The 25,073-nt window shown below is 41.8% G+C and overlaps 1 protein-coding gene across 5 annotated transcripts in view; it reads left to right on the top strand.

The window, feature by feature from the left end:
• GRM1 (glutamate metabotropic receptor 1) overlaps positions 1 to 23,139 on the top strand; it is a 184,124-nt gene extending 160,985 nt beyond the window's left edge. For 2 of the 5 annotated variants that reach the window (XM_058019363.1, XM_058019365.1), the window contains exon 9: positions 19,341 to 23,139. In XM_058019363.1, coding sequence (XP_057875346.1) covers positions 19,341 to 20,172 — 832 coding nt within the window. In that variant the 3' untranslated portion in view covers positions 20,173 to 23,139. Of the gene's footprint in view, positions 1 to 8,091; positions 8,173 to 19,340 lie in introns of all 5 variants that reach the window. The other 3 variants (XM_058019368.1, XM_058019367.1, XM_058019366.1) reach the window with 3 other exon arrangements.
• The last annotated feature ends 1,934 nt before the right edge of the window (positions 23,140 to 25,073 follow it).

Below are 25,073 nucleotides of genomic sequence, written 5' to 3'. Positions count from 1 at the left end.
GTCACATCAGAGGGGAGCTTTGCAGTTATCTACCACAATCTCTGCTTCCTGACTGAGGGGAAGCAAAGGCAGCACTACAGAAATCCTGGGGAAAGCTAGGATCTTTCTTGGCATAAACCACAGGCATAAGGACACCACTCGTAATTTAATTTCTTGCTTGACTGGATCACTTATTACATTTCCTTGTATTTTGGTACTTGTATACATTATTCATATCGAGTTAAGATGCTGCAAAAGTGCATCAACTCATTAGTGAGTGATACAAACAATTGTGTTCCCATGTAGGGATAAGCAAGTGTTGCTTATCTGCTTAGCACCACACTCACACATTGTTTTGGTTACAATTGTCTCTGTGAGAGAAATAGGGAAGAAAACTTCACCTTTAAAGAGTGTCAGATAGATAAATAGGTGTTGAAGGTTACATCCAGTTAAGCGCCTAAACCCCAGGATAGTTCTTTATATTTCATATAGAAATCAGATTCCAACTCTCATAAGCACATCCTTTGGGAAAAGAACCAATCTCCACACCCATGTTGTGTGTGAGTGTTGATCTGAAATGTAAACTGGAAATGGAATGAAGAACATACAAGTCTTCTAGAGGTCAATTTAACAATTTTTAAGAGAAGAATGCAATTTACTTCCTTTCTATTCTCTAAGTGTGATGTTTCAGCCCATGCCACTGCTGGTCACCTCACCTCAGCAGAAATTAAGAGAGCTGTGACATTGCACAAACATGTGATAATTCATGTAAAAATACTTGCTAGAATAAACATGCAGGGTGTTCTGCAAGCATTTATTCTGCAGGGGTCTCGGAGCCACCTTGTGATTTCATACATCATTGAGCTAGTTTAGGAGTGAAAAAATTTGGGTACTGAAGGGTATCATGTGGATCCCTGATAATCTTTATAAATAAGAACAAGACTGTAAAAAAGCAGAAGTATTATACACATCTATATACAGTTAATACTGGAGTTTGTTTTTTCATCAAGTTAAGACATCTGAAAAATACTTTTGATTCATCCCAACAGTTCAGTGCAAAGTTACTAATGGAAAATGCAGAACTACTGCTTATTTATTTAATCCTTTTCCTTGCTTAGGGACACATAAGAGGCACATAGGAGCCCAAGAAGGGGACAAAATGTGCATGTATTCTCTTTCACTGATGTGAAAGGCATTTTGCCTTCTGGCTTGTCCACTGAGTTTATCCCTTCTTACGATGTGCTCACCCTTTTGTTCAGGGATGCCTCACAAAGCAAAACACCACAAGACAAACTGCAGATATTGTGATCACATGCCAAAAAAGCATCCGATTTTTAGCCAGACTGTAATTCACAAATGAATCCTATCCCCAGAGAGAGAAGTTGGTCCATCTCTGTTAAGGGAATGTAGGTGTGTATGGTTCTACATGCTCTTAGAAATAAAATCTGCACATTCAGATATGTTCATTTACAAATACCTGTATATGGATATTATGGATATGGCAAAGCAAAGACTAACTTCTGGTGCAATACTCAATCCAAAATCTGGATGTAGTCTTTGCTAAATATCTATCCCTCCAACATGTGTAATGGGCAACTTGCTTTTTTTTGCTTTGGTTTTTTTTTTTTTTTTTTTTCTTTTAGCTAGTATGGAGTGATGCTTTTTTTTTTTTTTTTTTTTTTTTTTTTTTTTTTTTTAAATTTTCTTCTGTTTTTCCTTTGTCCCAAACACACTGAAAACTATTCACACCCAGAGCAGAGATCTGAGCACATTGCCCTCTCTTTTGTGTGTTCTTACCTCTGTGCTTCAAGGACTGTGAATGTTATTGTCATTCATTGTCAGATCTCTTTTAGGGTTTTCAGACCCAGATATAGCTGTAGAACAGACTCCACCACACAGAAGAAATAGACTGTCAAAGAGTCACTAATAAACATGGCCAGCATGAGAAGCTAGGTTCTCTCCTGTGCCAAAAGACTCTAAGAAACCACCTTCAGTGTGGGTTGAAAATATATTGTATCAATATAACATCTGCCTCCACACAAAAGTTGTTAAGAGACTATTTAATTTTGAAATAACAAGTCAACTAATTCTGCAGAGCATATATGTGCTCTGGCATTCAGCCTCCCACACCTGACAAGCATGGGTTAAAAGTCATTATCACTGTAAACACCAAACAATTGTGCAGGCTGAAAGTAATCACACAATTTGTCACTTTCAAGCCCACTTGACAACTAAAACCAGGTTTCTTGTTAGTTCATTACAGATAATTTACCCTTTCTAGCTTACTGCTTCAGTTTATCTCTTCTTAAGCTGTTTCCCCTTCTCTACTCTCTCTGGTTCTTCTTTTGTGGTGTGCAAGATGTGCTTTCTTCCATCCTATAAAACTATCCTTACAAAGAGGAAAAAATAAAAGAAAATGAATTACTGTCTGCTGGATTCCTTGAGCCAGATTTCAAGGTCAAATAGACACTAATGTCAGCACCAGAGAAACTGTGCCTGATGCCCGTGGTTTGGGGAACAGGGGTGAGAGTTGTCCTCTTCAGCAGCAAATTATTAGTTTAGCACAGCTGTGCTGCAGCACCACAGCCAGAGATGTCAAAGCTGATCATAAACTCTATCAAAACAAGGGCCCCTTGATCTGATTATAGCAACCCCTTGCTAGTAAATTGTTTGCTGGTGTTTGCAATTTCAGTCTGATCAGCCCCAGAGAATCCCAGGTTCAGTTTAAAGAACCATCTACAAGCCACCTTCTAGTTAATAGATCCTCCTTCTCTTGACCCAGCACTATTCATCTTTCCTCATCCTTGGTGTATTAAAGCCAGGATCTTCACACACTTAGAGTTCTTGTTGGTCTTCCCCTCTACTTGAATGGATTTTTTTAAATGTTATCTTCTGGCCATTTATTTTACTGGCACAACCCAAATTTTCACATGGTTCCATTCAGCCTGTTTTAGCTGGCTTGCAAGCCCTGCCTTCCCAGAGAAAGGATTGTCTGGAAATTGGGTCTTATTTCACATTTCTCATATTTTTTGCATCTCAAAGCCCCCCAGACAAGTTGACTAACCAGATAGCCAATACACCCAGGAAACAACCAATCAAACCAAAGAAAGCAAATCCCACAGTCTGTGGAAACCCCTACAGAGGGATTATCTACCTCGGGCAGGCTGACAGGGATTGGCAGGGAGCTGCACCTGAAAGCACAGCCAGGGCAGCACAGCCCATGCAGGCGGTGCCCAGTGAGCAGATGAGGGTGTGGGTGGCACCAGCCCCGCTGAGCCGTGGGCTCCTGTGCCCAGCTGGCAGCTTCCTTAGCAGGCTCAGCAGGGACTGTGTGGGTGGGCAGGCACAGTTCGTGTGCCTGGCCACTACAGGCTCTGGGGGAGCACAAAGGGTGGCCCCAGGCATCTCTGTGCTCCCCAGCCAGGGAGCAGTCCTTCCTCCTTTGCTTTCCCATATCCTCTGAAACATAAGGCTGTGTACATTTCTTAATCCTAGTGTTATGTAAGTTATCTCAAAAATCTCTCCTGCCACCATCCCAGACAATCAAGAGATTTTCCTGCAGCTACTTTGGGCTATCATAGCCTGTAAACCCACAAATGCTTTAAGCTGCTCTGAGCCAGAACTGACACTCAAAGCCTTCCTTTATCCCATGCCATCATTTTGCCAATGCAGGGACAAGAATCTGGACAGCCATGCTGTGAAATCAAATTGGGAAATAAGAGGGGTTTTTTTTTTCTCCTTTCTTTTTCTGGCATGATTGTGACCTAGATTAGTTGTCCCTGTCATTCCCTGCCAGATGATTGAATAATTGCACCAAGGGTTGTGCTGACACAGAGGAGAAGGTGGAGCAGCAGAAGGGAGCAACTGGGGAGGGCCAGAGCACCCCCCCAGCACACAGCTGGCTCCTGCTGCCCTGGGGTGACCTGAAGTACACACAGCCTATGCTCCATCTTCACTACCCAGCTCAGTGCCAGGTCTTTCTGGGCATCCTTCTGACATTATGTTCTCCTTGGTGATCTTGACCCTTCTGTCCTTTTCAGCAGATGCTCACACCTCAACAGAAAGCATGTGCCATGAAATCCCTCCTGCTTCTCAGTCCTCTCTGGGTGATTATTACCCATATGCCTCACTCTGCTGGGTGAGGGTGAATAACCCTATGGACTCGTACTGCTCTTTGCTCCACAGCTCTTCATTTCTCTCCAAAACTTGTCGCTGTGCCATTGATTAGCATAATTAATTTTAAACCCAGAGCAATTATTTCCAGACATCACTTAGACTGGAATTCTGGCCTTGTGTTTAAAAAATTAAATTGTACCAAGAGTCAGTCCATCTTCCCAACTTCTATTGGCTTAGGAATCTTTTATCAGGTGTTTGGTCATATGAAAGGCATTGAAAATTCAGCTTCACATCCTACAGGAAGGGGACATGACCTTGCTTCTTTTTTTGTAGATATCTTTTGATCCAGCCATGACAACTGTTCATAAAACCTGACCTTTCAAAGACACAAACATCTGAAGAGGAATATACTTATTCCTAGGAAGATGCTAGAACTGGAGAGGCATGAGGCTCTGGGATGAGACTTTGGTTGAACATTTCAGTATCTGGTTCATTACACGAGGTTTACTTACCTTCCCAGTCACCTTGCAGACTGCTGGAGCACTGAGGAGGTGAAATGCAGGCCAGAAAGTTTCTGGTGTTGCTGAGATATTCCTTGGGAGTGCAGAGGGCAGCCAGTCTGAGTGTTGGAGCAGGAACTCTCTTGAATGTGAGGCAGTGTGCCAAGAATTTATGGTACAAGGCTTCTCCTTTCCTGTGCTACAGGTAGGGGTTATATAGAAGTTCTTACAAACTAGGAGTTTATTCAGGGCTACCACTCAACTTCCCTTGAATATCCTCCCCACTTTACTTTTTTCCTGATGTTGTTGATGGTCAGTTGCTTCAAATGAGATTGTACAACTTCTGGTGATATGCTGTATGTTTTTTCACATGGGGAATGAGAAAGGTTTTTTACAGCTTGAAGTACACCTAGGGAGGGGGATTTCTGACCATGACTTCAAATGATAAGTAGCACAGTGTACTGCATCCCAGTTTTCTTGGGCACCAGATAGATTCATTCTGTTTTGGGAGTCTGATTGAGCAGAGGGGATAATTCCAGAGCAGAAGGTGAATGTTCCTAGTTTCACAGCTGCACAGATATAAAACATTGCAGATAAGAATTTACACTTCCTATAATCCTGACACAGCTGTTTGCCTCGTGGGATGATTCATTTACACTTAAGAGGAAAAATGGTGGCAAGACTGACTCTTCCCTCTGATGCTTTATATTCCTCACTGCAGATTGCAACAGGCTTGTTACCTACCCTGTTCTGAATGACTAGCCAGAAGCATTTTTCTCCTTCAAAGAACATAAAGTAAAGCAATTAAGCCACTTCTTTCAGGAACCCTCTGCACTGCCACCCTGCTTCCTCTGCCAGACTCCCTTTTATTGCACCCAGGGGTTCCTTATAAAGCAACTCAGACACTTTCATGATGGCATGCCAGCTCCTTGTTCAAATGCACAGAAGATCCATCCTGCCTCTGGGCTTAGGATACAGATAACTACTCAGCAGGAATTACCCTTGAGAAGGCTGCCCCCAAAATGACTCATTAATCCTCATATTGTAAAGATGGGCAGAGTATCTAATGTTTTATAACCGGAGAAATGTATGTGAAGTGCTGTTACTGCCTGCAAGGCTAGGAGAAAGAAGCAGAGATACATTGCCATCATTAAAAATAAAAGAAAAAATATAAAGGTATAGAGATCTGGGCATTAATTCTGAATCACGGCTCTGTAATATTAGCACACACTACTAGGAAGATAAAAGAAAGCCTACAAGGATACTTCTTATTCAATGCATCAAAAGTGTTTATTAATATTTACACAGTTGACATTGACTTGATAATTGGAAAATAATTCACTGAAATATTATCAACACATGTACTACATTTCCCATTTTATAAATCTAAATTTCACTATAAATTCAAATTCTACTGAGGCATGAACCCTAAGATTTAGGTGATTTCTGCTAGGTATATGCGGTGCATCACCATGTGGGGATCATCCTTGACCTTGATCAAAAGTCAGACCACTGCTTTGATGGAGCTTGGCAGCATTTTAACAACAACAATGCAAACCAATTTCCAGAATGCAAACCTGGCCAGGCATCTGGGGGTTGCAAACTCTATTAGATGCAATGTCTGTGTCTGATTTTGGCTGAGCAACACAACTGCAATCCCAGTAAGAGAGGAGTTTGCTGTACTTTGAACATGTTTTGAGGCATTTTGAAATTCTTGAGGAAGCAGGCTTCTTTCTTCCTTTCACTTAGGAGGATTTCATAACAAGACCAAGAAACGCCCAAAGCTTGGAGAGCAAACTGCTCTGATCTCACTACAGGGGTATAGATGAGTAAGAATAAGCACAAAGGGGGTGCAGCTAAGTAACCCAAAAGTGACAGCAAATGGCAGCAGCTGAGGAATGATGGCTGCCAAACCTGTTGACTCAGAGGGATCCAAGGTCCAAGCCATGTTGTGAAACAAAACCTTTTCCACGGTCCTAGCAGGGCTGTCTGTGGCTGTGTGCCCTCCATTGAGTGCATAGCAGTACATGTGTGTGAAACACGTATTGCTTTTTCTCTCAGATAATCAACTGTGTGTCCTACTGGTTTTGTAAAATCAGTTCCTGTGACTGAACAAAAAGCACAGGACGTAGAAAGCTCTTATTCTCTCAATTGATTAAGAAATATGGAAGACGGTAGAAATGCTGAATATTCTGTCTAATCAGAAGCCTAATAATCCCTGTGCCTTTAATAAGGCAGAGGACAGAGCATACTAGATAAGTTCCTAGTCATGACCACATTTAAATTTTCAAATCTCAGTGATTCCATTACAACCTGGTAAGGAATAAATTTTTCTAGAGGCTTCAAAGTAATCAGGTTGGCAAAATTGCTCAGCAGAATGTCTTATTTGTGTTTTATTCATAATAGTTCAGAAGTCATCTCAAGGCATCTACTGCTCCCAAATGGGTATGCATGTGTTCTGTGTACATCATGCTGTGCTCCTGTGCTTTCCTACATGGTGAGAGGAATGGCTTGTTGGGCTCATGTGCTGAGTACGTAGTACGTGCACACACCATCCATGAATCTGTCATTTGGACGTACACAGAAGTCTGCCAAGCATGCACTATGACTGTTTGATGGGGAGAAATGCTGAATTTCTATTTGCATTTTATTTGCAATACAATGATTATTTTATTTTAATTTTTTTTCAGAAATTCAGTGATACATTTCATGTGCAAAAATACCTGAGATTTTTGTCAAAGCACGTGCTTGTGTGTATATTATTTTTATTGATACTGGGGAAGACAAATGAGAATCTGCATCTGCTTGACAGGGCAAGGAAGAAAAGAAAAATTAAATGGAAATCATCCTATATTAACAGCCCAAACTGCAATCTGCAATTCTATATTGAATTACCATTGCAGATAGAGTACTTAGGAGACTATTCATTTTGTGTCTACCTCAATAAACCCAATGCTTCCTTTAAAAAAAAAAGAAGTACAGCAGTGAAATCACATAAAATGAAAGCTAGTGACTATTCAGCCAGAGTTCCAAAGTAAAAGAAACATTTAGAAAAGTATATTAGGAGAAGAGAGACAAAGGAAAAAGCAGCAGCTGAGTATATATTAAAAACTCCACCAGCAAAAACATCTGGTGATTCTTTTGTAAAAAAGATGTGAGGGGCAGATGCTCCTTTTTTCATCATTTCATCCTATGTTGAGAATACCAGGGGAGAAGCTCCTCTGACAGCTAGATACACAGCAGCCCTTGCCATCTGGTAGGAAAAGTGCATCAAGGCTCAGCACAGGAAGCAGAATGAACACCATGGAAATCTATTTTAACCAGTATTGTGCTGGAGCCAAGGAGATAGCTATGTGGAGGTTGAGGTGACAAGAGGATGAAAAATGGGAAATCCACAAACATAGGTCAGGGACAGGCACCTATGGAGTGGTGTAGCCACCATGTGTGCACATGTGTATAGCCACTCACTGGGTGTGTTTTTCTTTTCAATCTTCAGGAAGAGGCAGCCAGAGTTCTCGCCCACCAGCCAGTGTCCGTCGGCACATGTGCAGCTTTGAAAAATCCCTGCAGTGAATGTGTAAGAGAAGCTGCATGACAAAGAGTGGTTTTACCCCTTGCTTTCTTTTTCTCATTGGTTTATCATGTCTAATGATGGGACAAATGTGGTGCATGCCATTAAATATGGGAAATTTGCTTATGTCCCCTTGTTTCACACAATACTTTAAACATTGTCCAGATGTAATGAAGAGGACATTGAATAATTTTTTTGAAGATTTTACATTTATTTCTAAATGCCTACAACTTTGCAAATATGTCCTCTTTCTTGTACTAATTTTATCTTCTTTTTTCCATTCAGCCAACATTTTTCTCCTTTTTGTAGTTTTGCATAGAGATGACTATCCTGTGTGCTTTACAAGGCAAGATACCTCTGCTGTGCACAGCTCTTGCTAACCCATGCTTGTTAGCAAACTGAGGCTGCAGACCCAGCTGAGGGAGCACAGAAAACATTTGTTTTGGTGGGATTTGCAGAAAACAGGGAAATCACAAAAAGGCACATGTAAATAAAACCAGCAGGATTTTGTATAGAAACAAATGGCATCTCAAAATAACAGCAGTGAATCTTTTTTCTGTTGTAATTTCTGAAAGATGTTCAGATTCTGCATTCAGCAAACAATAGCGAAGTTCTGCTCTTCAGAAGCAAGAAGTGCAAATACTGCCCTCTCTGAGCAAACACAAACACGGTGCAGAAAACAAGCAAGCTGTTGCAAAAACAGAAAGACTTCACCTCATTTCTCCCAGATCTATGCTCTTTTCCATCTGATAAGCAGCAGATGTGTAACAGTCTTGCTCCCTGCCCCAGGGAAGATTGTGCAGTGACTCGGTGGAAGGATGCTCATGATCCACTGACACAGCATTTTGGGCAGTGCTCCCCTTTGCAACCAGAGATGCTGTTGCACTGCTCTGAGCAGCGCAAAGCATTGCAGCTCTGTGTATGTCTCTGAGGGTCTATGCAATCTGTGGGCATGTAGCAACGACGTTAATTCAATCCAACCTGCCTCTCTGATTTGCAGATCAGAAGAAATCCACAAAATTAATCATACATTTGGAGCAGTTGTGATGGCTTTATGGGGCTTGTGCAGCAACCAGATTTGGCATCCTGAAAAGCAAACTGTACACAGGCAGTGTAAGGAGCAGCACAAACTATTTGTTTCTATCTTCTAAGTCAGAACAATATGCCTCTTTTTTTCTGAACTGGAACAAGTGCTGCAGATTCTCAGGGTACAGATCACCAATTGTCTGTCTGGAAATTCAAATGGGAGTCCAATGCAGGCATACTATTAGGTGGTAAAAGCAAATGCAACAACAGATTCTATTCAAAAAAGCATGAGCACAAGCTGTGAAACTCCTGAGCACAGGGAAAGCTGAACCTCCTGCTTTTTGCATGAACATGCTTGGATATTTTTTTTCAGTTTTGAAAAAAAATCCTTATCCGCTCCTGAGAAACACTTCTGGTGGGACTCCAACCGGTCAATGGGTCTGCAAATGCTTGTGGTAGCTGTCCAGATAAGAACACCTTCAAGAAGCAGGGGAGTTTTTCAGATCTGCTGAGCATGAAGCTTGCTATTTTGGCTTTTCCGCCTGCCTCTGCCCCTCAGGCTTCCCCCTCCCTCCAGCCAGGGCTGATGTGTTCAGAGGCCTGGCAGGGCTGCACTATGGCTCAAGGAAGGGCACGTCCTCCATCTGCAGTCTGAGCTCCCTGTGGCCACACAGCCCAGTCTGAGCAGTAGACAATTGTCCATCATATCACCAGCTGCCCATCACCACCGCCTGGTCTCAAGCCTCAATCTCATCCAACAGAACTCCAGCAATTTGTAAGTCCAGAATTTCCTTAGGAGGCCCTGCGTCATTACCCCAACATGCTGGAAATCATCACATGTCCTATGGTTTCCCTCAGCTCCCACCTACAAGCAAGTAGATGTAAACTCTTGAAACTGTCCTGTGTTTTGATGCATATTATACTTAGCATCATTTGTTTCACCAATCTTCATCTCCATTCTCTGTACAACGCTGGAGATGGTTAGAAATGCAGAGTCATCAAAATATAGAATCATAACATTTTATTATCATATTAAACCCAGAAGCATCAGCTTGGAGTTTCAGGGCTTTTTTCTTTTGAAGCTGCACATTCGTTACCATGGGAACTTTCGGATACACCCAAAAACCCACAGGCTTTGCAGGCTGCTTTATCTACTGCAGCATATTAGGGAGAGCTGTACACTACAAGCAAGAGGCCTCATGACTAAGCTTCCTGTGGCAACTCGGCTAAGTTTGCCACAGGGTTAAGCACTCAAAATGCTGGCATGCTAAGGCGAGTCTGATGGCTCTTTAAGCCCCGTTTAAACTGTTGGGAATTTATTTTATTCTCAAGTATGCCAGAGAGTTTGACAAGTTATTGTGGAAGAACCTCATTGACCACTACCCCTGTAAGGGTTGCACACTTTTTGGCAGGAAATATCCAGAGCAGCAGGTTTTTCTGTTCATAAGGAATTGCTCCTTTTTCTGATACAGCTAGAGACTAGGAAATATTCTGGCCATGCAGGATAATTTGGCCCTTTTTTAGCTTCATTTAGAGCTTTCAGTTGGGCATCTCTATGCCATGTGAAATACTTTTCAGCCTTGGTGTTAATGCCTTCGAGATGCTTGAAAAAATCCAGAATATATTCGGATATTTTAGTTTTATCTCATGCACTCTGTCCTATGTCCCCAGTGTTTTATTATTGCTGTTCACTATACAGCTTTCAGCTTGTCAATATCTTTTTGGTAAAAAACATTGTGGCCCAAATAATTTTTCATCAGAACCACAGAGGATTACAGAAAGCAAGGAAAAACCTCCAACTGTCCTAATTACTATTAAACTGCATTCATAGGAAAGATCTGCTGATTTCCGCACCATGGTGTGGTGCTTTTCAGTGGGGAATACAGAATTCATGGGCAATTTTTGTGGTTTTATTCTATTCAAGTTCATTAATTAGTATTTCTTATTCAACAGCAGCTCCATGGCATTTCTTTTGATGTAATGTTTTTTGAAGGTTGTTGATCTTCACAGCCTCCCAGTCCTACAGATTATTTTGCCTTAGTTGCACCCACCTACACTTTTTGTAAATGAACTTAATTGTAGCATTTTCTTCAAATGTTCCTAAGTTTTCTAGGTTCCTTTGCTCAAAACATTGTACTTTTCAGTTTTCAGGTTCTATCAACTGTTCTCCATTCTGAGCCTGTAAGAATAAATGCTTCAGGTCAGGCATTGGCACTGGCTGCACTGTCATAAACATTTATTTGAATTTGCAGCATGAAACACACCTTCAGATAACCCAAGTGAGCTTCTCCGTTGATACCAGAGGACCTATGATGACTTACACCGTGTTTTCCCATGCATTAACTTTATTATCCTTAAAAAAATTACAAAAATTATTCAGGAGGATGAATTCATTCTGAATATTCAGTGGGCTTTACTTGTTAATGAGAATGAAATAAACAGATTCAAAAGCTATTAACTACTAAGAGCACTTTTTAATTTCACTTTGATTTGCAGGTTTCTCATCTTCATTTCTTGAGCAGTGGATGAATTTTCTTGCTGTTTCTGACAAATTGTTTATTATCTTGACTCTGTATTATCTATTAGATTGTTTTCTCAAGGTAACACTTTAGTAGTTATTTGATTTTTTTTTTCCAAAGCACCTAATGAACACACAGGAGTGGAAAATTTTTTCACTAATATTGGATGACTGAAATATGACACAGCTTCTGTATTTCAGATGAGACTACAAATTTCTAGTAGTAATTCTCATGAATAGTCAGACCTTCATGAACATTATCAGTGTAATAGTCTCACACCTCTGTTGAGCTAGGTAGATTTGTGATACATGCTGAACTTGTGGGACTTCAACTACACTGAAGCAATGCATTGACCATTTATCTCACCATCTCCCACTCTCCCCATTTTCACAACTCTACAGAAGCTTATGTACATAAAAATTATTGTTATGTCTCAAAGTGAATAAATCTACTTATTTTGAGACATTTGGCTATATCTGAGCTGTTTGATTTGGAAGTAATTCCCTACCCCTAGGGCCAGGTATGAGCCTAGCAGCAACCCACTTCTGTGGTAGCACAAATGTAAAGTGAGTGACCCCAGCCCTGTTCCAGCTTTCCCCATCTGAGTGACCAGAGCAGAGAGGTGAGGGGGGCTGCCAACCTCTGATCCTGCCCAAGGGTCTGATCCCAACCTGGAGACCCTGTGGATGGAAACCAGAATCTCATCACAGGGTACTCAGCCTAGGCATAGCTACTGCATCCACATTACAGACTGTATAATATTATGATTTCAATTTAGAAAAGAGAAAAATATCCCAATTATCAATAGGGTGAATATACATTAGAAAGCCTATCTGCAACTCAGATAAAGTAATGCTTAACTTCTGCATTAGAGTAGCTCATGAAGGAAATTATTTGGTTACATTTATTTTACATAAACCAGTGGCCAGACAGAGAGTTGGAAAGGCAGCTCTCGACTTGATCTCACTCACAACATCTCTAAGTATCATCAGGTTCTGCCCTGGCAAGACAGTATGACATCATTATGTTTTCCTGTATTTTTTGTAGCTGTTTGCATCATACATTTAAAGCAGTGCTCTAATTAACATAGAATATTGTGTCCAATGCTCAAGGCAATTTTGTCCAAAAAAAAAAGAAGGAGGGAGGGAGGGATGAGGGCAGGTGGGTAAAGGGAGGAGGGGAGCAACAAGGAAAAGTTAGTTAAGTAATTTAAATTTCCAGAAACATAAGTGGGAGGTTAAACATTGCTCTAATTATACAGCACTACCAAAAGCATTGGAGCCATGCTGTGAGAACAGTTTTAAGTTCCTCTTGTCACCAAGATAGAGATTATAGTGTAAACGAGCTAAGGCTGAAATTGGTTTGTGATTTCTTTTTTCATTTAGGTGATTTATATGAGGCAAAAATCCTTAGCATACACCAGATAGGGACTATGGTTGGTGATGGCTCCCTCACTGATGAGAGAGTGCAGGGAAGTTTTACCAACCCCGGTTTAAGAGAGGGGTCCCTAGAACCAGTGCTCTAGTGCTCTAGGCTTGCAGGCACACGCAGACCAGCATGGCTTGCTTTGCTAATGAGAAGCAGGGATGGCTGTGGCAGCTCTGAGAGTGGCTGCTCAGTGCAGGGAGGTATCACTACCCTGGATTAGAACCTGCTCACTCCCTTAATCACATTTCATGCCTCAGTGGCCTTACTGGAGACAATAACAGAAGAGACCTCGGGGACACCAGCAAAGCACCTGCAGTGTGCTGCAGTGCAGGTATTAGCCTTAAATTTTCAGCTTGTTAGCTTAGGCCCTGGGAACTGTGAGGCAGGAGCAGGACAGAGCTTTAGTCTAGCTCATTGCCGCTTACCTGACTGCAGGGCTGGAGAAAGTTTGTAGTTTACTGACTGCCTCTCTCTGGGCAGGGCTGCCGGTTTCTTGGCTGTTTAGGTGGCCTGGAAAGGCCCAGAGTGGCCTTGGGCAGCCCGCGCTTCAAAGGACGAGGAGAGACTTCTGATCTTGTTTCGGTCTCAGTGTTTATTAACTGTTTATCTAAAACATTTTCTTTCAGCCCGACAGAGGTCTGCACAGCAAGTCAGCCATGGGCACACTGAGAGCCCCCGGGGCGGTCACTTATCTTTATACCCGAAGTTACGTGTACAATATTTATAATTTTTCCCCAATACCTTCTACCCTTATTAACCGGTGCACTTCTAGTAAAGACCAATCCCAAAGTGCCACCATCACCACAGAAGATGGAGGGCAAGAAGAAGAAGAAGAAGGACAGGACACGCCCCAATTCCTCCATCTTACTTCTCTAGACCCCCCTGTACAGAAATCCTAAACCCTGTGTTTTATACTCTAACTAACTTATCCCTTCACCATTCACCCAGTAAAATCCTCCCAGTCCTCATACAGATGTCATCTCCTGTGTAGGATCAAAGTCCAGCCACCAGACACTTCTGGCAACATTCCAGGACTCCCGAGCCCCCCAAGGGTGGTCTCGGTCACTCTACACCTTCATCCTGAGGTGCTGAGATCCCACACAGGGCAGAAATTCCTCCACTGGCTTCCCTAGAATGGCATCCATCAGCAAGTGCTGTGTAGAAATGAGAAAGGTTTTGTCCAATGCACAGCTTTTGAACAGGGCATTTCTTTTTGTTCTGCACCCCACTGCCTCCAAATGCTGGTCACCTGTGTCAGTGCTCAGGGACAGCTCTGCATGTGCTACGCTCCAGAGCCAGCTGCCAATGGCTGTACCTGGGCTCTCTGAAGGGAGGAGCAGCATTTGGTCACTGGGCAGTGCCTGACACTGACCTCCTCTGGCTGCTGGTAAGACAGGTCAGGGTTTGATTCAGACTTAATTTTTCCTGACAAAGTTGATAGGCTTCTCAGTTCTCATTTTATGTTCATTCCTAAAATTTTATTGTAATAGAAGGGACTGCCAGGTTATCCCAGTGCTTCCTACTGGCTGTGGCATTTCAGTTACCACAGTGACTACAAGGAGGTAGGTTGGGCCAAAACATTGGGCTGGCAATGAAAGACAGGTGATGTTTATTATTTCTCCCTTAATATTCTCCTCTTCCTCTGATTAATTACCATTGTTGTTTAAAAAAACACAAACAGCCTTATATATTAAATCTTTGCTCTCTGTCTTGTCTAACACCACCAAGCTGGCTCAAACGACTGCATCACTCATCTCAGCAAGATTAAGAATCTTAATTAAGGTTCTTCCTCAGCTCACAGCCACTTGAAGAAGATAGCAGACCACAACTCTGGCATCCTGAAAGGACAAAACAGAGTATAAACCCTTTACAGATCAAGGAATGTCCCTTCCTGTTTTAACAGAAAGGGCTCTTTCACAAACACTTTGCCCGACTGCATCTGAAGCTGGGCCTGAAGCCATTTTCCAGCCTGTGGGTTCCTGGAGTTAACCTCATCAGGAAACATACTACCCTGCTTAACTATTTCATGTGCTATCAATTAGGGATTGTCATGCATAAAACATTCAAGGAAAAAAAAAAAAAAAAAGGCGACAAAGTTTCAGGCCCACAAGACTCAAAGGTGATTTAATTCTCTATGCTTGATATCAGGTTATAACTTTTCTGGTAAAAGGATCAGAGGTCTAACTTACCTTAGACCAATGTGACAATAATTTTTCATCTCAGAAGCATTCAGCCTCTGACATGTAAAGAAACCTTTTCTATTCGACATCATCTAACATAAGTCATCCTCAGAATCCTGAAGTAGGGAGAGAAGCCAACTGTTGTGGAGTACTCAGACTTGACACTACTCCAAGGAATCCGATAAGGTCAGATCCTCCAGGAACTGGCAAGAGCAGGACTCTGTTCTTGGCCTGAAATTGGACTTGGTTCTGGGGAACTCCTGATCACAAGGAGGGACCAGATTTTGGTCATCTGGAGATACTTAACAATGGACAGTGAGCTGTCTAACAAGTTATAGGCATGTCCTCCTGTTGGGCAGGCATTTTGGACCATTTTGAACCATAGTCTCTGACTTGGGTGCATCAGTTCTTTCAAAGAATTTCAGGAAGTAACTATTAGGATCTGAAGTTGTTTTGCAGCTTGTTTAGTGTCTACAATAAAGAAAGAAAGCTGAAAGTGCCCCAGAGTCATACAGAGAGTATGTTATAAAGATCAATACATGTATTAGAAACAAAATTTTGAATTACCAAAAATAGCAAAAGCTCTGCTTGTGAAATTAATAAAAACTCACACCAAAAATATACTTCTATTTCCCCTAAAATACAAAACACATAGATAAAGCTGTGGTGAAAATTGAGAAAAAGCATCTAAATTCAAAGTTTGTTCTTGCCTATAAGCAAAAGCAAACCCACCCTGTGTGCCGATAGGATATCCAGCAATCTACCTGAACATGTAGACTAGATGGGAGGATCTGGAGAAATAGTAAGTGGAGTATTACACTGGGTATATGCAAGTACAAACCTTAAGGTCCCTTGAGACTCCAAGAAGTTTACTTCTGAGCAGAAAGTGTGAAGTCTAAATCCTATGAGAAATTGACAGGAGAAAGGACAGAGTTAGGAAAGATAAATGAACACATGGTGGATATGAACTGGTAATCACCCTACTGATAAAATGAAGAAAACACCACTTGGTGCTGTCCTGTCACTGTGCCAATGAACATCAGGTTTTCAATACCCTCACTGTGACCTGGCTTGGTACCCTCTCTTGCCTTTTTGTGGAAATCCATCCCTTTTCCCATTAACCCAGGCAGATTATTTTGATCTTGGCCTTCTCCAATGGATGTTTCCTTCAAAAGAGGAGATGGCAATCACTTAGCAAGTGATGACCACACAGTCAGGATTGTCATCGTTGCTTTGCACAAGTGAGACAGCTCCTTCTCTCACTGAGACTCAGTTCAGGTCTGAGCTTTTCCAGACCCATCTTTGTTTTTGTCTAAATATGAATTAATGATATTCAATATAGCTGCTCTTTGTTCCAGCATAACAAGTGCTCTTCTTGCATTTTAATGATTAATTCTTCCTGAAAGTGTCAAACTCAATGTGACCCCCTGCCAGCCATCCAGCAAGACAGAGCCCAGGTATTGCTATGGCAGTCTTGGAACTCCATCTCAAAATGTGACTCATTAACAGGCTAGCAGTGCCTGGACATAGCAACTAGAGGGAAAGAGCTGGAACAATAATCTGAGGCAAATAATCCATGGATCTTGTCAAATGGATTCCACAGAGAGCCACTGCAGCCCTAAAGCTCTTTGTCATGAGGCCATTGGAGCCATGAGCACTAAGGTCAGGCAAGCAGAGGCAAGCAGGACCAGCTCTCCCCAAGGAGCAAGCTGCTACCAGACAAATCTAGATGAAATGGTCAGCTCACATTTGGACATTGCAGTACCAGCACAGTTTAAGCATGGCCATTGACTTGAGACTCTGGAGAGTGCTACAGAAGAAGGAAGTAAGAGCAGAATTTGAGAGTGAGGGAGAGGGAAATGAACTAAATAGGAGCAAGACTTGAAGACAGAGGTAGTGAGCTCCTTAAAATAGCTGTGCTTGCCTTTGATGTAAAATACAAAATCTTGGAAATAAAACGAGATAGAGAAAAAACAGATGGTGTAAGGAGGGATTCAAAAGTGAGGTGATGCACCAGCACTAGATGTGAAAAAATAAATGATGCAGAAATGGACTTAGTACAAAAGGCAGAAGATAATCATAACATTTTTTTAGAAAAGCCCTTTGCAGTTATTGTAAGCTACAGCGTCAGCAAAATACAAGAGCACTTGACTTATTTTCCTGTCTACAAGAAGATACTTGTTTTGAAGTTAAAGTAGACCAAATGTGTTTCTGTGTGAAGAGTTTGCAGTTCTTGGCATGTTAAACATTACTTTAAAAAACTTTCACACCCAAGAGTTACACTCATTTGCTTATCTTTATAGCACATTATAAAAAAAAAGTTATACCATAGCTGATTTGATCAAAACAGGAAGGGTTCTAAGCCTTCATTCTTATCTTTTCATTGATCACTATAATATGGACGTTTCCTTCTTCAGTTCGGAACATGACTTTCTTATCTCTTAGGTTAAAGCTCTAAATCAAAACAACTCCAGGTCCTACCAACTACATGCTTTGGGGAGTTATGAATTTTTTAGTTTGGCCTTTTCATATGCCCCAGTTCCCACAGAGGTGGTGAGTCACAGGTCCAGCATTTGGAGTCTGGAGTTGGAGATGAGCTTCCCAGCTTGGATCCACCTAAAATTCTTTTTTTTTTCTCCAGGAGTACTTACTGCTCGACAGAAAAATGACACATTGTCATGTATATTTCTTTTCTGTTTTGACAGATTTACAACACTAGATGTCTTGTACCAGTCTCTTCCAGCTATGACAAAGTCAGTCAATATGGGGGTTTTTTTATAAAATTCAAGTGGCAATTATTTACTCCTTAAAAAAGAGAACCATGAGAGTCTGAGCAAGGGAAGCAAAATGCTTACAACAATACTGCAATACTGTGGGGAAAAAATCTCCTCTGGTGTGTGCAGTAGCAGGAGGTGAGGCTGCTGTGCCAGCCTCCCACTCACTTGGTCTCCCATCTGTGTGGCAGTCTCAGGGTCTGAAATGTAATCCTTTGTTTGTTCTGGTCCCTGAGGGATGAAACCCTGACATAAGGATGCTATGGACAAATCATCTCAGAATTTCTCTCCGTCTCTGGTTTGCACCCAGATGATGTATTTTAGAATTTGTGAACCATCTCTACTGCCTGACCTGCAATTAAACAGTTGCTTGGTCCTCTAAAGCACTGCTCAGCTCCTTATCCCACCAGCTGCTCATAAGCTGCCACTCAGCTTTGAGCGCTGCTCCCTCCAAGGGCACAGGGAAATGCAAAATCCCACAGGTCCTCAGAGTGGGACCTGATCCTCAGATCCTCACTCAGCCAAACTACCCAGAGTTTTGGTGGGACTCAGCCCGCATGAGGAGTCAGAGAGTTTGACTCACCAGGGTCATGCTGCTGCTTGTTCCTCCTCCCACACAAACCAACTGTTTTCAGTCCCAGAATTTTAGCCTGAATTGTAAATAAACAGTCACCCGGGAAGAAGTGCATTTACCTCCCACCTGATAAAAGCCCTGGGAGTTCTTCATTTCTCTGTTAGCTAATCTGTTTCTAAGGGGAAAAGGGAATAAAAGGGAAAGGGGGGGGTTAAAAACAATTTATGTCTCTACTCAGTTTGCCAAAGGCTATGACTGTGGATTGTTTTTCTTCCAACAGCTTGAAAATATTTCCTATAAGCTGCAAATCAGGCTTAATTAAATCTTTTCCTGTGACCTTTTTCCTGTGTTTTTTTTCTTCTCCCCTGCAAAATGGTGAGCAAACCTAGATACCAAATGACAGCTCAAGTCCTCAAACCACAGATGGCTCTCCCAGAGCCCTTCCCGCAGGCTAGCCTTTCCAGGTTGGCTGTAGGATGGAAAACCAACATCACTTTTGGATGAAAATCATAGCGTTGTTTTCTCATGTAGTATTTCTGGGAGGACATGAAAAACTGGTGGGGGGAGGCTTACTAATGAGGCAAAGCAATTAGTATTTTTGTAGGCTTGTTTGTTATACTGCCTGTGTCTTCGTAATGTAAATGCAAATAAACCATCTTTATTTTATTCATAGTTCTAATGGAAAGTCTGTGTCATGGTCTGAACCAGGTGGAAGACAAGATCCAAAGGGGGAACATACGTGGCACAGACTCTCAGTGCATGTGAAGAACCAGGAGATAGGGTGCAATCAGACAGCGGTGATCAAACCCCTCACTAAAGACTGCCACGGCCAAAATCTGACTTTTACCGACATCAGCACTAAGACTCTGTACAATGTGGTGGAGGAAGAAGACAGAGAGCCCGTTCACCTCAACCAGTCCAACAGCCCTTCCATGGTGGTGCACAGGCGGGTGGCAACGACCCCCCCGCTGCAGGCCACGGCGGAGGAAACCCAACTCTTCTTGCCTGAGCAGTCCCCCAAGACCCTGCCCCTGCAGCCACAGTCTCTCATGGACCAGCTGCAAGGAGTGGTCAACAAGTTTGCCACCGGCATCCCCGACTTCAACGCTGTCCTCCCCACTCCCGGCTCAGGGAACGGCGTGCGGCCTCCCTGCCCACCCCCGCCACCGCAGCAGCCCCTGCAGCCCTTCCAGGTGGCTGCCTTCAGCCAGGAGCCCCTGTCTCCCCCGGCTGAGGAAGCCGAGAGTGAGAAGGTGAAGCTCATTCAGGGATATGTGTATGAGAAGAGCACAGAGGAGGAGGAGGACGAGGAGCCGGCAACCAGCAAACTGACTCTGGAAGACTCTCCGGCGCTGACGCCCCCGTCCCCTTTCCGGGATTCAGTGGCTTCGGGCAGCTCCGTGCCCAGCTCCCCCGTGTCGGAGTCGGTGCTCTGCACACCCCCAGATGTGACCTACGCCACTGTCATCCTGAGGGATTATAAGCAAAGCTCGTCCACCCTGTAGATGCTGCAAGAGACAAGACAGGAAGGACTTCGGCAGCTGCCCACCGGGAGGACTTGCAGAGACAAGCCTCCCAGGGCTGTGGGAGAGAGAGCAGAGAACAAAGTGACAAATGACAGGGCAAAAATTTCGTCCTGCACTTAAATAACTAAAATGAAACAAAAAGAAAATAAAAAATCCATTCTGAGGGCTCAAGATTCTCTATCTGTTGAAAATAAATGTACTTTGGAAAAAATGTTAGGAAACCACAACAAAGCACAAACTAAAGGAACAACTTCTATAGCAAAAAAAAAAAAAAAAAAAAAAAAGAATATACATGCAGGAAAAAAATATAATCACACTTAGTCACACCCTTTCTTGGCAATGCTTGAAAAGGACTCTGGGGAGTGCGACCTGGAGAAGTCATTAGCACACCTCATGGCTGTCTGTCTGCTATGGGAGTAACACACCCAGGAGCCAGAAGGGCAGAGTGTGGTGCGGGGGAACAAAGCTACTTGTATATGAGACATATATGCATAAATATCTTTTTCCTGGTTTCTACAGGTGGTATAACTGTGGAACTTTATACAGGTGGTATAACTGTGTAACTTTATTTTGGGGAGAGGAGATGAGATAATGTGAAAGCACATGGCTCTTACTGACTCCTACCTGAACGATTTTGTCCTTCATACTAGGCTGCTTTTTGGGGGATTTGGGCTTCTTTTAATGTTGATTGTGAACAGAGCAAGAAATATGATCAAGTTAAGACTCAAGAGGTTTCTGAAGAAAGCCTTGCCATAGTACTTGTAACATGATAAGGACTTGGAAAAACTGCCCTTTTGTACAAGGTTGCAAACCACGTGGCTAAACTGTTACACAACATTTCCTGTAGCAGAACAATATTTATTGACTATCTTTTCATAAAACAATGTATTTTGCCATGCCATTGCATCATCCCTTTGTGTTACTTCGGAAACAAATGCATTGAGAAATAACTGTTTACTTAGAGCAACAACTGTTAGTCTGGAGGAAGGGCAATTCCACGCTGGGGGTTTCGGAGCCTCCAGCAGGAGAGTGAGCGTACGTTTGTGTAACTGTATGCGTGGGTACGGTGTGTGTGAAGAGTAATGTCCAATAACTACCACTGGAAGATTGTCTTATATACTATGAATATTTTTATGTTTAAATCATGTTTTTATATCGCGTTGGTACAAATATTCGATAGATCTTTGAAGGTTTGTATGCTGTGCTAACATATCCTTTTTTTCATATACAAGCTGAGACAGTCGTTACCCTTATAATGGGGTGCTTTGTTTTGCAGATATTTTATGAAGTAGATATATGATATTAATAACCAGTGCATTGAGAACTTGTTATTTTACATGTTTTGCAGCAAGTGTGGCTAACCAAAAAAATCCAAAACCCAACAAAAAGAAATCCGTTTTAGAACTCTTGCAGGTGAGAGACAGGAAAAGTAAACCAACTATTTCACTGCTTCAGATAATTTAAAATGAAATCATGTCAGGACAGGAAATTTCATCAGTGCTTAATGTGTGCATAAATTCCCAGGTTTTGCTACTGATAATTATTTAAAACCCTTTATGATGTTTAGTTGCCTGTTCTTATGCATTCACTTCTTGTGTTTAGTATACAATATAGCTTAAAGGTCACTTCCAGGCATTTGTAGTTCTGTCATCTATTCCTCTTCCTCCTCTATCTTTCATGCGTTTCCTAGAGATGGGCCTAATCTAAAGCTCCCTAATGACTGGCATGATAAAAGTCCAGGTCTAATTGCTATGGTCTGAACATAATTATAATGATGATTACCTATTTATAAATGTGCTTATTATACATTCACAGATCAGGATTTTAGCTGCTATGATCTTTGCTAGTGCTGCTGAATTCAGCTGAGGACGACGATCTGTCCCACAGTTCCACGCTTTATTTCAAAAAATATTTTAAAGGAATGTCTTCCTGTTAATGTAGTTGCAAACCTTGATTTTAACCATGCTTCTTTTGAATATTCTACCAGAGCTTTTCTGAATTAATCATGATTCGAGTATTTTTCTTTCTTTTCACTTGAATTTTAAAAAGTCCCTCTTGTTATCAATTCGTCTCTGAAGATCCAAATCTCATAGTTTTTCCCTAATTATGCAGTATTGGTTTTGGAATGTTTGGCTCCCATTCAAAATCAGAGACAGTCTTTTTTTCTCATCCTCTTTTCACAATATTTGCTCCTTTCAATATTACTTGTGGCCAATTGCTATCATCGTCCTGATGTGGAAAGCATGAAATGACTTTGCCCAAAGATAAGTTTTTGTCAGTATGTTGATGTCTCTATAATGAATTGAAGACAGCTGAGGGTTAGTTGGTTGATTTTTTGTTCTGCTTGGGGCCTTTAGGGGGATATTTTCTGTTGCTGTTTCTTTTATTTAAAATGCTGATTACTCCTTAAAGCAGTGAGAAAAATGCCGTCTTTGTTGAACACTGCACTGGCAATGAATTCTATCTGCTAACAGTTGTAGTATAAGATCTGCTGTGCTGTTTCCAAAAACACACATTGTCAGTAGCACAGATACTAAGAAGCCAGTCTTTGAAGATCTGAGAGAGATAAGAAAAAGAAATACAGCAGATTTGTATAGACAAGGAGATGGCAATGTGGCAAGGTACTATACTGTTTTCATATCTGTCTGCTTTGAACATATTAAGCACTGATTTTATTACTGCAATGTAATTATATCATGAGTAAGAGTTTTCTTGAAATTCAGTATATTAGCTTTTAGTTTGTAATTGTTAAAACTGGAAACATACACGTACGTAAATATATCTAAAGAGCAAGAACTCACCTTGTGTATGCAGCTGTATGAGCTACAAAGCTTTCTGTAGAAGTTCTTTCTTTTGGTCTGTCAAATGCTTGATGAAAACTGCCTTTTTGTCAAAATGATCTTGAAAATGCTGTAAAATAAATATTTTCTATTTATTATTTAAAAATAGAATGCCACAATTTTTAATTTTTTGTTTCTTGAGTAGGAAATAGTGATGTATAGTAGTTCATTGTTCCAGGGCTTTTCAGCATCATGAATAAGAGACAGTGGGATATTTAAATGAAGGTAGGTATTGATTAAATTGTGTCATGAAGGTGAGATGGTGGAGGGTTGGAGGACTTTTGCTTGGGTAATAATCTTCAGTGTTTTGGCTTCCTAATAAAATTCAGAAGCATGGTAACTATGCATTCAGGCAGACAAGTAGTAGAAGAGAATTCAATAGGAAATGACAGAAAATTTTGCTTCCCAAGGACATGGGAAAACACCGGCCCTTCTCTGAAAATTGTCTTTGTGATGTCTGCTTCTCCCATCAGGGAAATTGCAATATGCTTTCTTGACAGCTATAAATGATAGGCATTGATCCACCTGGCATTTTGTGTCCTACCTTTACTGCTTCTGGACAAAGTACTGGGACTCCTGACTCCTGCTCTGCAACTCACAGACACTGTGACTTTTTGGTGTCTTCTGAACTGCTCTGTGCCTCAGCAAGATGCTTTTTTGGAGTGCTGCTGGGTTTTTCAGAAACAAGTGGCACTAAACATAGAAAACCTAGATCTTTGATCTTTACACTTGTGAATAGGCTTGTGGCTCCTTTGTTTGGATCTGCCCTTGCAAGAGCCCATCTCTGAGGAGTCAGTCCACCTACAACTATTGCAATGCAGGAGTACAGACAGTGACATTTCATTCTGTGGTAAGTGCCAAAAGTTTGGTCTCTTTGTTCATAGAGGTTTTCTCTTTTTTTATCCCTTTTTCTTTTTGTTTTCAAAATCTTTTCTGTCTTTGTCTTAGTAAGAGTTCTGCTGACCAAGTGTATTCAGTTACAAAATCATCCTCAGAGAAACACAGCGCTTACTCACCTCCAGAGCACCCAGTGCAATGCAGCACAAGCTGCTGAAAAAAACATCTAGAGCAATTTTTCACTGGCTAAATGGATGGCTGGAGCAGAACCACAGAGCAGCAAAGCACACTTGAGATTTAGTCTCCATCCTTCTGTCAAGGACAGACGGTTGGCAGCTCCACCAGCCCAGCCCATGCCCCTCCACCCAACCTCTGCTCAATAACATGGGTCTCCAGATGGTGTCAGGTACACTTTGCACAGAGTAAGTGGCTACCAAAGGAAAAAGGCAGTGGAAATTTGGCCCCTGGGCTTGTATTCATCACTCTTTAGACAAAAACGGGAACAGGTTGCTAATATCTACTCTACACAAGGTCTGAGTGACTGTTAAAAATGCTTCTTATATGGGAGTGGGAAAAGTGTGGGTTTGCAGATTGCATTGTTGTGGTCGTCTTTTTTTCCCAAATAAATGAGTCACTAGACACTTGGCAAGTATCTGTCTGCAGATCATTGGGAAGGAGAAGCAGACACTGTAGCCTATTTTTGTCTGTGTAAGATTCCCAACAGGGATATTAGCAAAGAAGAAGATCAGGAATGCCACACTGCCAAGTGCGTGGTACTATCACAGGCCCCATATCTGGACCTGGACTCAAATTTTGGCAAACCCTGCAAGTTCCCAAGCAGAGATGGTAGAAGAGAGCAGGAGTGACTGGTTGCCATTTCCAGTACTACAGGTAAATTGTATCCTACTAAAAAAACAAGCAAACTATTCTTTGCCTTTAATTCAACTTCCAGATCTCAGTAAATCACACAAAACAGGACTGCTCCCCCAAGAGAGCAGGTCACTCTTTGGCACCAAGCAAGAGCATTTGTTTTCTACTTGGTTTCACTGTGGGCGTAAGCAATGTATCTCTACAGAAGTAAAATATCGTTGTGAGTTGTGGGTTTCCATAACCAAAAGGCCTCTAGGTAGGTGGAGAAGCAGCTGGCACAGATACCAGTGCAGACAGATAAAGAGTTTAGGAGTGGTATGTATCTATGACATT

This window comes from Melospiza georgiana, chromosome 3 (genome assembly GCF_028018845.1).
Source record: "Melospiza georgiana isolate bMelGeo1 chromosome 3, bMelGeo1.pri, whole genome shotgun sequence".
In the NCBI taxonomy this organism is placed as follows: Eukaryota; Metazoa; Chordata; class Aves; order Passeriformes; family Passerellidae; genus Melospiza; species Melospiza georgiana.
Note: the sequence above shows the minus strand (reverse complement) of the source record. Positions and strands in the feature narration are given on the sequence as shown.